At 34.9% G+C, this 11,613-nt stretch overlaps 2 protein-coding genes across 2 annotated transcripts; both read right to left on the bottom strand.

Moving 5' to 3' along the window:
- Positions 1-1,293: 1,293 nt before the first annotated feature.
- On the bottom strand, positions 1,294-3,627 carry LOC111900163 (uncharacterized). The gene is made up of 6 exons (XM_023896038.2): positions 3,399-3,627; positions 2,708-2,932; positions 2,405-2,581; positions 2,083-2,307; positions 1,842-1,970; positions 1,294-1,766 (listed from the first exon to the last, which is right to left on the bottom strand). Exons 1-6 carry the CDS (start codon positions 3,480-3,482, stop codon positions 1,533-1,535), a joined length of 1,074 nt encoding a protein of 357 aa, XP_023751806.1. The 5' UTR covers positions 3,483-3,627; the 3' UTR covers positions 1,294-1,532.
- Positions 3,628-6,108: 2,481 nt separating this feature from the next.
- Positions 6,109-8,961, bottom strand: LOC111900162 (eukaryotic translation initiation factor 3 subunit E). The gene is made up of 8 exons (XM_023896036.3): positions 8,622-8,961; positions 8,167-8,321; positions 7,670-7,897; positions 7,451-7,572; positions 7,154-7,373; positions 6,921-7,063; positions 6,676-6,813; positions 6,109-6,386 (listed from the first exon to the last, which is right to left on the bottom strand). Exons 1-8 carry the CDS (start codon positions 8,833-8,835, stop codon positions 6,287-6,289), a joined length of 1,320 nt encoding a protein of 439 aa, XP_023751804.1. The 5' UTR covers positions 8,836-8,961; the 3' UTR covers positions 6,109-6,286.
- Between the last annotated feature and the right edge of the window lie 2,652 nt (positions 8,962-11,613).

Genomic DNA, 11,613 nt, shown 5'->3' with positions numbered 1-11,613 from the left:
ATTTTCTTTGATTTGAACTTTAGATGTGAATATCCAAGATGGTTTATTAATTGGTATAAATATACGGGGATTCTTCCAAATTGTTTACCAAAAGAAATTTATGTTGGATATCTCAAATTTAAGGAATTGTTTATTCAACAAATTCCAGAATTTGAATATACGTTACAATTCACCATGTTATTCAAAGTTACATGGATCATGTCTTGGACTTTTCATTATCAAGAAGCAAAAGATTCTTCTTCTCCATGGCTTAATCGCCAATTTCGCTCAAAATAGTGAGACAAAATGAAGATTTCTCAAGCTAACGAACAAGCATTAATTAAACATTACCAAGAAATATATATATTCAAAAACCAAAGGTTGAAGTCACGTTTATCAACAGTCTTCCTCAAACTGATATCGATCTAATTGCCAGAATTATAGAGGCTGCTATTTCTTTCCCTGAAGAGCTTCAAAAGTTACTTCAAGAAATTCGTCAAACTCCATCAGTTTCCAACGATTCTCCAAAATCTATAGAGAATGAATATTTTTCTTGCTCCTCTCTACTAAAACATAATGTCTATTTATAATGATTTTCAAGTCTTCAAAGTCTTGAAATCTTTTAGTGATATTTGTCGTATGATCAAATGGCCAAATAATTACTTGTAAGTGGTTGTTCTTTAAAATGGTTGTCATTCATCTTTTGAAGAAATTGTGGTTTGTAATAAATAATCATCATCTTTTGATGAAGCATGTCTATCATAGAGCATCTTTTAAAGTCTTTTGTCTTCGTATCATCATTGATGGAAAAAATTAAATAAATTTGATAATATTTATTTATACACTACAAATACATACACCGTGTATACACACCCGTATTTGTGTTAAATTAGTCATTAAAACTTTGTTTAAGTTGTAAAAGAACATAGATCTAGTTATTTTTATTCAAAATGGTCACTAAACATTCTATCACCGGTCACAAAAACCATTTTGAATAAAAATAAATAGTTTGATAACATTTTACAACTTAAACAAAAATATATTGACTAAGTAAATCGGTATGTTAATAATTTAATGCCTAATTTCTGACTTTAACTCTTATTTAAATACACCTGTACCACGATCAACCACCCAATGATTCCATTTCTGATTACACCCATTTTCTTTTGAGTTTTTTTCCTTTTTTTTTTTCTATTTTACCAATTTAACCCAAACCCGCCATTTTCTCAGCCAAATAAGTCGAAATTACCACCTTTAAAATCTACCATATATATCTACTCCCACCATCACCATTTTTGAAAATGCACACAAACATAGCACACTCAAACTCTCCATATAACAAAAAAAAAATAACATTTCTTGGCTTCTTGCAACAAAAGAGAATCACACATAACATAACACCACACATGAAAGAAAAAAAAAGTAAACATCACACCCCTAGGTACCTTACTCCACCAATGGGTCCCACAAAAGGTGACACCCAAACTTAAACTTGAAACCCGAGACTTCATTTATGGATTTTCACCTCCTTACTGTTAAGGCATATACAGTATTCAGCTAGAAAAGCGGTTTCTATCGTGAGGCGAAAGATAGTCAATATCTGGGCCAAGGGGGACAATCCCAAATGGGTTAATGGAAGGATGACTTCCATAGTAATGTTTCTTGATATGTTCCATGTTAACTGTGCTACTCATTCCCTGTATTTGGAACAAATCTTTTGTATAGTTGAAAAGATTCGGATACTCGCGTAGTAGCTTCTTGTTGCACTTAAAGTGAACCGCATAAACCTGCTCACAAATTAAATTTTATTTTTATTTTAAACTAAGAAATAATACAAGAAAAGAAAATGATGAAATGCATACCTCATCAAACCTTATGAGAGTCACAAAAAGACGAATATCCGCCTCTGTTACAGAGTTCCCACATAAGTATCGTTGTTTTCCAAGTATTTCTTCACATTTGTCCAAAGCTTCGTATAACTGTTTAGCAGCCTACATACAGGGGCAAATCGGTAAAATTAAATATTTCGAGCTAGAACAAAGTCACCCATGGCATAATCGAGTGTTTGCAACCTCTAATTATTAAAAACGAATGGTTACATACCTCCTCATAAGGCCCTTGCTTCTTAGCAAATCCACATTTGTAAACACCATTGTTTATCCCGCTATATATCCAACCATTTAACTCATTGATTTGGCTTTGTAAATGAGAAGGGTAAAGATCCAAGGATGGATTCTCTGCTATTTCATTGAATTCAGTATTGAACATGCGAATGATCTCCTCACTTTCATTATTCACAATAGTCTTTAGTTTCTTGTCCCAGAGAACCTATCACCAAGCACGAAACCCATCATTAACCAACTCTAAATGCAAGAAATATCAACCTTCTTTCATATATATAGAGGGAAAATAAAGGTATACATACAGGAACTGTGTATTTTCCAGAGTAGTTTTCACTGGCAAGCTCGTATAATGCTCTTATGCTTTTTACACCATTGAAAGGGTCGGGTTCTGCCCCTTGTTGCTCTGTTTCGGTATCAGGAAAGACCCATCCCATGTGCTCATCGCTTTCCTTTGTTCTCTCCCATATGGGTTTTACTGACTGAACATAGACAGCAGACAACAGACAGTAAGTTACTGATAAATAGTAAACGGTAACATGACAGCAGACAGCAGACAGCAGACAGCAGACAGAATAGCATTAACAGTCTAAAAGTTGTAAAGATACCGTGAAACCGATGGACTTGTCAAGTCCTTTGATCTTCAAGTAGGAAAGGCACCTAGAGGCCCAAGGGCAAGCATAAGACACATATAAATGATATCTTCCAGGCTCAGCTGGAAAAGTGGACTTGGGATCCCGTGATATGAAACTACGAAATGTTGAAGGGCTTCTGATAAAGGCACCAGAATCCGACATTTCATCTAATGCAGAACGAGCCATTTGAAGAGATCGCTGCAGAATCAATAAGCAACAAGATTCAAGTCACAACATCATTTTTGAAATTGCACATCCAAACAATCATTTTCCAAAGGTTTTATTGTTCGCTAAACTGCTAGCCTCAACTTTCTAACCTAATTATAGTTATATAATGCATCGGTTCTTGAGAAAGGACAAGAACAAGAAAGAGCTAAAATCAAAGTTGATAGGGATCTGCAGCGAATTTCCTCTAAAAAAGTTAAATTCATCACATGAACATCAACATTTTTGTGTATAGGAACAGAGTGACTGCTTCGATCAGTGGTCGGCGTATCGGCGTACATATATCTTTTTCCCTTTCGTTAACAGCAAACAATTTCTCAAACTAGAAGTGAAATAGACTCATCGAACTTACCAAAATACAATAACCTAGTTGACATTACAGGTGCTAACAGAATCAAACAGAATAAATGAAGAACGAGCTGAAGCGAATTGATCATACCTGGTTAAAAGTGAACTGTGGGAGCGGAGAGATGAAATGATTGGTAAGAAATTTAGTGTGCGATTTTGAAATGGAAGATATCATTAGTTATAGTGGGCTACTTTCGCCATTGTTGCACCGTTCTATATAATCTTTTTTTAGAAAAGCAGCCACCTATGACGGTGGAGTCTCGATAAATAATTTCCTCGACGCCAAAACGAAATTGGTATTCGCCACCAGCGACACACAACCACCTTTGTTTGGAATTAATCTCAATCAATAATTTATAATAGCCAAGGTTCATAATTTTAGTATTTCATATATAAAAATTGGTATTGCACTTCTACTATTTAGAATTTTTTTTTAATGATGATAGATGTATTATAGTGATGGTAGTATATTGTTTGTAATAAAACTTGGTTACTTTTAGTATATAGTGATATTGTCAGAAATTTTCATAATAATGGAATAAAAGGAGAGCTTAAACTTAATAAATAAATAAATAAATAATAATAATAATAATAAATAAATAAATAAAATAAAACATTTAAATGACCTAGGTGAAACAATTACTCCCTCCGTCCCAAAATAATAGTCCACAGACAAAAAACATACAGTTTAAGAAAACATTAAATACCATTAACTTTATTAAATGAAATGACAATCTTACCCTTATGTTGCATTTAATTCTATGGTAGTTGCATTTAATTTTATGGTAATTTAACTAATAATGAAGGGCATTATGGTAAAAGACATATTTATTTTTAGAAGTAGGCAATTATTTTAAGACAAACCAAAAAAGAAACATGAACTATTAATATGGGACGGAGGGAATATTTAATTAGTTAAAATTTAGTAAGATTCACGCAACTTCTTAATCTTAACCCACATAATCAATCTCACCTTAACATCTTGTTCCCGAGTTGTACTGAAGGAGAGAAATGGGAGGATACGGAGGAAAAGTGAGAATCGTGTTCTCGAGTTTCATTAATGAAAGGAAAGTGAGAGGAGGGAAAGGATTTTGGAACCTTATTTTCCTCCTAAATTGGGACGGATTTGGGAAGAAAGTGAGGGGAAGGAAAATTTTATGTTTTATTTTCTTTATCTCCTAACTCGGGAACGCAAAAACTTAAAATTTTCCTTTCATTTCCTCTCATTTCCTTCAAACTCGGAAACACGGATAATGAATATTTTCCTTCACCTCCATTTCTTTCTGTCAAAATTTTCCTTCCCTTTCCTTTAATGAATTTACAAAAAAACTCGTAAACAAGGCGGAAGTATTTAAATGAAAAAGTTAATGTCATAAAATGGTTACTAATAGAGTTTAGTCTTTAACCAAATCTTTCTAATGTCATCAAATTAAATGAATATAAATGTGAAGAGGCATGTTTTGTGATGTGGTAAAACCAATGAAATCTTATTTGTAAAATATTTTAACGAAATGTGATGTTATTACTTGTGTTACTGCAATAAACCAGTTGAAGCTTTACTTGACAATAAATCTTATGATTTGAGTTTACTCAGAAACGACCTTAATTTTGTGCATTTGAATGTTGCCACAAATGCACAAATTAGATTGAACTATGTATTTACAAAGTTATTTTATCCAACGAAATGTGGCTTAACCAATATTATGATATTATGATAGAATGAATGTTTGAGAAACAATTGGTGGACATCATATAGCTATGGTAATAACAAAACATTAAACTTTACAATATTTTACGAAGTAACAAGCTCAGGACCTGATTTTTTATATAAGCATACAAGAGTTTGTAAATCTATATATTTTGTCTTGGTGAAAAAAAAAAAAAAAAAAAAAAAAGGAGACCCAGCTTTCGACTCTAGTTGTTATCTACTAACCGTCCAAGCTCATACCGTAGCTTTAAGAATCCATTTTTTCTATTAGTATAGATTTAATATCTCCAAGAATAAAAATTCATCTCTCAATCGATGAAAATATGCATTTGCTTGAAAAACTACTCGGATGATATTGAACTAATATAACATCTTACACTGGCTGTAGGAGCAGTTATAACTTGTAAGGGTCAAACAACATATAGACGCGGAAAAAAAAGCTATGGGAATATCTATACAACCGGTACTTTGACTCCTATTTCTGTTAGATATGCTTTGTTTTCTATTTTTGAAGTTACAAAATTGGTGCGATCCTTTCTGTGATTTTTGAAATGAAGAAAATATATAAAATAAAAAAATAATAAAAATCTGTTCTGAGAACCTGTTTTTTCTAATCCGGTTTCTATCCGACTTGTAACCGCTTAGATAGGTTCGGATATCTTTGCCTTAAAACAAGTATTTCCTCAAACTGGTTTTCTCACTCTTGAAGAAAAGGTTAGTTTCCAAACCGATATGTGGACCTCACATTGATTAGTAGAACCACATCATCATTACAGAATAGTCATCTTTGTTGGCATTGAAGAGCCTAAAACTTTTCCTTTGCCATCCTTAAGTAACCTTGTAGACGATTTATGAGGAAAAAAAACTTAAAAAGAACAACATAGAGAAGTTTTGAGAAGTTCGTTAACAAATCACAAAACGTCTTTTCTCATACGCATACCAAATTAAGCTCAAAAGAGATCAGTTACAAGGCATACAAACTTGAGTTTCTGAAAACATTTTCTCACAACCAAAACTATTTGTTTTGTTTCCTTCCATTTCCATGAGCCAAGAATAAGAAAAAAACGTAAAACTAAACATTTTCTGCAACAAATTATAAAACAAATCTATAACAATAGATAATCGATAGTGATAGTAGATGAAATTAACAAGCTCCAAAATTACAAGCAATCAGACCAGTTCCTATCAAGCTACACGTTTCTCGCAAAACTCTCAGTTCAAAATAAGCAATATCAAGAGTCAAAATCCGCAAAGCCTAGAAAAACAAAGAATCATCGAGCAGTCTGTGCCTGAGAATGTTCCAAGAGCTGACTAACTAACTTGTAAGTACGCCCCGACAAACCTTTGGTATGGTCAATAAGTTGCTCATACCTGTAAATACAAAACAAATGTCAAGTCAAGAGATATAATTAAAAACATATTGTACCAAACACTCCGTGTTTGATATAGTTGTACCATATCAGGCACTACTAATGTAGTAGTGCCTGATATGGTACCACAGTATGTATCATACTAACATGCACTAGCGGTACAGTATGATACATACTGTCAGGCACTAATGCCTGGTGGTACAGTATGTATCAGGCATTCAATGTCTGATACAATACATGTATCCTTATTAAAAGGTGGAGGAAACGAAAATACATGTTTTGGCACTTACACATTGGGATGATTAGGTTCCATTACAACGGTTCCAGTTTGAGTGTCGATTTTAGCATCAAGCTTTGAGGTTCGGATGAGATTCAGAATCCACCTTTCTGCATCTTCATAGTTTAGGTTTAGTTTCTCAGCAAGCACCCTGTAAAAATTATCCATTTTATCACGTCATTATAAATTAAAAAAGGAGGGCATTTAAGTCTTTTGCACAAACAAGAGACTCTAGAATATAATTGAAGAATTGCATACCCCATGTCAATGCGCTCATGTATTCTGCAGTAGGTCTCAAAGATAAAAAGACGAGCATTTTCAAGAAACTCATCCTTCAATGGAACAACTGTGTAGTTGCTTTCTTCAACTCGTTTCCCCAAAAAAGGGTCATTTAGTATCACCTGTGTATCAAATCCAGAAACAATCAAAATATTATATACTTTTTTTAACATATATTGTTTTGAAAAGGGAAGGAAAGAGAAGTGGCTTACATCCTCACACTCTTTCATCTTTTTTTGAGCCCCATCAAAGTCAAAATTGACATAAACACATGCTAAAAACTCTGTAATAGGATCTGCAAAAGAGTGTTGTTCTTGCTGAATCACTTTAATGAATTCTTTGAACTGAGGCCTTCTCTTCTTGTTCACAATGAATGCAGTTGCAAGGTAACGCAACAGATGTGGAGCATTTGTTTGAATGGCATTCAAATACCTGAAAATTAAAACATAATTCAGGACATGAAAAGAAAGTATAAACGAGGGTAAATCTGTAAAAAGAAAAGGACTTACTTATCCTGGTTAAACAAGTCGATAATTTGTGTTCTTCCATTATCATGGTTGAAGAAGATGAATAAACTCCAGTGCATCAGCCATATCCTACTTTGAACTTGATTCAAAGAAGAAGCAAAGTTCTGAAACAAATAATCTTATCAGATCAAAGTTTCATTATAATTATGATTGCTTCTTTCCATTGTGTTTTCAGTTATGATTATGCATAGGAAACACTACCTTTGAGTCAATGATTTCTTTCAATCGATTCAGCTCTTCAAGAGCAATCTCCCAATTCTGCATCAAAATTTCAGCTGCTAGCTTTCCCCATAAAGCACTCAGACTCCTTTCAGCATTGGTGCACAAAGCTCTGTACTGATACAGATAGTCAGCAGCTCCTGAGTAGTTTCCACACTCAAATTGAAATTTGGCATACTGATACAATGCTTCAATCTGTTCTGGACCAATCTGATTGGACATAAAAGTTCCAAATACATAAGCAAATTAAACATTACAGGGCTCGATCAAAGGACATTCTATTGCCATTTAAATGGTGCCTAAAGCTGAAAAACTACTACCAAAAAAAAAAAAAAACGAAAGAAATCAAGAAAGTGTAGAATTTATCTGAGATATGGACATAAGAAAGGCCAAAACATAAATTCAACTACTATAAGATCATAAATACAGTTTCCACTTAGTAAAAAAGAACATGAGAAAATCAAGTAAAAACAATGTACCTGATAACGATCATTGAGCATCTGAAGGTTATACTGCTTGTCAGCCCTCAACTCCTGAACTGCACTTGGATTTTGCAAAAATGTGACCAATGGAGCAGCTGCCTCCTCCAGAGACTTCAATCTTGCCACTACCTCTACTCTCCTGTCCACCATATCTAATAACAAGAACTCACAACCTCAGAAGAACTACATATATACATATACATCTATACATACGCATTATAAGTTTTCACACACATTAAACTTTATGAGTAGTACTGAAAACCTAATAAAATTGGTACAGATTAAAAGCAATTTCGAAGCTACTACATTTAGCATCTGAAAATCAAACTGTAACACTTCTCTTTGTCTCGACCGAGGGTTTTACAAACACGGGTATTCAGTATTCACACATTGGATAATTGAAAAAACGGAAAAAACAGTAACAAAAATCATATGTAGATAGAGTTTACTACCTTGAGGAACATCTTCGGTATGGTAAAGAGACTTGTGGATATCCATGGCGTAATCAACCATATTAGTGTTGTTCAAAAGCTCGATCTTAGCTTTAAGGATTTGATCGTTTGGGTAAAGCTCGCGTTCTTGAGTGAATTCCAACAGCGGAAACACCAGATGCCTGTCGAGATTCGGAGCAATTCGGGGTGTCAGATCGTATTTCGCCATCGCCATGATTTGATTTGAAGCTTTTTTTGGGTTTCCCTTCGATTAAATATGTATGGAGGCAGATAGTGGCGCTCTTCCGATGGTTTTTCGGATGGGGAATCAGAGTGTGATGAGGTTGCTGTTGTTAGGGTTTTGTGGCTCTCCTCGCCTTTCTTTTATCGTGTGCGACTTTCGGCCCTCGATCCTTTATCAATGTTACAACTCATTCCTATCTTTTGATTTTGTTATTTTCTTTATAGAGTTTTAACTTTTTTTATCATGAAAGTTTTAAAATTCTACTACAAGTTCTAATCATGTTAATTAAGGTTTTAATTATAATTTTGTCACCATTTAGCAGTTAGGCCATACTATATCCGGTTCAACGGGTAACCATCCTACGTGGATGCCATATGGAAGTTTTTTTAAAAATCGTATAAAATTAATTTCATTTTTAAGGGACCAAGAATCCAAGATCGACAAAATCTACATCTTTAAGGGACCATTTAAGGCTCATAGGTCTTGGATTGTCAGTCATTTTGGCATGTTCGGGTGATAGTGCATTGATTGGGAGTCGGGTGACTCAGTGACCAACCAACTTGGATCATATGGACAGTAAGAGTTGTTGGAGTGTTACTTGTGTGTCATAAGTCTTTTGTTGAATGTTTGTTTTGTGAACCCCGTTTTTTTGCAGGACGCCTGATTGAATCTTAGATACCAATGTCGAGTATCAATTCTGAAATCTCAAGTCATGAAGTTCGTCGTAAATGTCTTAAATGTGTTGTCGGGTGGGGATACACCTAAACTGATAAGGTATTTGGATACAACGTGAGGTTCTTGGGCTTACCATCATTATACTCGTGTGAGTAGCGAGTCGGTGATAACTTGTCGGAAAGTCAAGTGTGTAAGGTTTTCGGGCATAATTTACTGAAGGTGGAATTTGGTGAAATTCACGATCAGGATGTTTTGAGTATTACGTATTTATGTATCATTGGATCGTGTTCCTATTTAAGGAACCGGGGGTGGGTTCGACGGTTGGATGATCATCAACCCTAGGTTATGGTTTATGAATTTTAGAATGATTGGTTCCCGGTTAGAGCGGTTTTCTCTAGAAGTGGAGTCGTGCAGTCAGGGAGGGAAGGAAATTTTGTAGTTGAGCATTTTCAAGCTATTTGGTTGTCGGTTGGCAGTTGTGGGTTCCCGAGTGGCCTCTCAAGTATCTTTATATGATGCCTTGTGTCAGGATGAATAAAGAGAGATTATGGAATATGTTGACGATGCTTCATAGATCCTAACCAAGACGGATTTCGAGGACAAAATCCAGTTTAAGTAATGGAGAATTGTAACACCCATATATCAGGTAATTTTCATTTGTAACCCAAAGTGTAAATTAGTTGCAAGTTTGTCCTTACGCCATGCGTACTTGGGGCGTACGCATGACGTAGCCCTTTAAAAATGATCATGAACTTAAGTGAGTACGTTGGGCGTATGTGATAAGTGAGCAAACCCTAATTTTTAGGGTTTAAGCACAGGGACGGACGCAGGAATACATAGGAGGTGTTGTCAAGGTTGAAGAGGTGTTGTCGGTGCATGAAAAATATGTAAGAAACCAAAAAAAATTGAAAACTTTTCCACTGCATACAAGAAAAGTAGGTGTTGTCGGTGCCACACCGGGACACCAAGCAAAACCGTCCCTGTTTGAGCACTATTTAAACATCCTTATCCCCTCAAAACCCTTTCCCATTGTGTGATAAGTATCTCACCCTCAAGTATCCTTTGAATGTATAAAGCTTGGAACTTGATGAATTTTTTCCTTGGATCTTGCTAGTTCTTATGTTTTTATACATTTTAGTCCCATAATCTTGGTATTCATGAGTATGGCTTACTCTAACCCATAAGAGCTGTCATTTCAGACGTTTGTAGGTACTAAAAACGATAAAAATGGGATCTTGGTCCTTTCATCCCCCATGCAAGAGTTATGATGTTTTGGTTGAATATTAAGTTGGTGTTTTAGTTTTTGGACCACTTCTAGTCATGTAAATTCATAAAGTTTGAAACTTTATGACTTAGAATGTTATTTGGGGTCTAGATCTGAGGTTTAGATGTGAGGTCTTTATGGAATAAGTACTTAATGAGGAGTGGATCCAAACGGAGTACGTTGGGCGTACTAGGAGGTATGTTGCGCATACCTAGTTAATGCCATGTATCTTCGCCAAGGGTGTACTACGTTGGGCGTAGTGACTGAGTACGCTGACCGTACTCAGTCTATGTTGACCTTCATTGAATTTTGACTTTTTGACTAGGGGTTTGATCAAGTTTGACTTAGGGGTATTTAGGGTATTTTGAGTAGTAGTTTGAAGTCACTATTCATTGTATAGGTGACCGGTAGAGACAACAGTTGGAGTCGTGATCTGTTCAGTCGCATTTTAGACTATGAGGTGAGTTTTCCTCACTGTACTTGTGGGTCGAAGCCGCCAATGTCAACCCACTGGATTATGTATCCTGGTATATTGGATTGATGTTATGCTGAGTATGAGTTAAATTGGTAGATTTGTATGATTAAATGTGTTCACTAAATATGTGTTAGACTGGTAGATCTGTATGATTACCTGTGTTCACTGAGTATGTGTTAGACTAGTAGATATGTATGATTACATGTACTTGCTGGTCATTGATTGTTATTATATAACAACCGTCAATTTTGGTCAAACAAAGTCAACAAAACTCAACCAGGTCAACTCAACTCATAATAGAATTGCAGGAGAAATGTGATATTCCCTAATGTTTCTAATGTACTATTGACAAGTT

Source organism: Lactuca sativa, chromosome 8 (genome assembly GCF_002870075.4).
Source record: "Lactuca sativa cultivar Salinas chromosome 8, Lsat_Salinas_v11, whole genome shotgun sequence".
In the NCBI taxonomy this organism is placed as follows: Eukaryota; Viridiplantae; Streptophyta; class Magnoliopsida; order Asterales; family Asteraceae; genus Lactuca; species Lactuca sativa.
The sequence above is the reverse complement of the archived record's forward strand: the minus strand, read 5'-3'. Positions and strand labels throughout refer to the sequence as shown.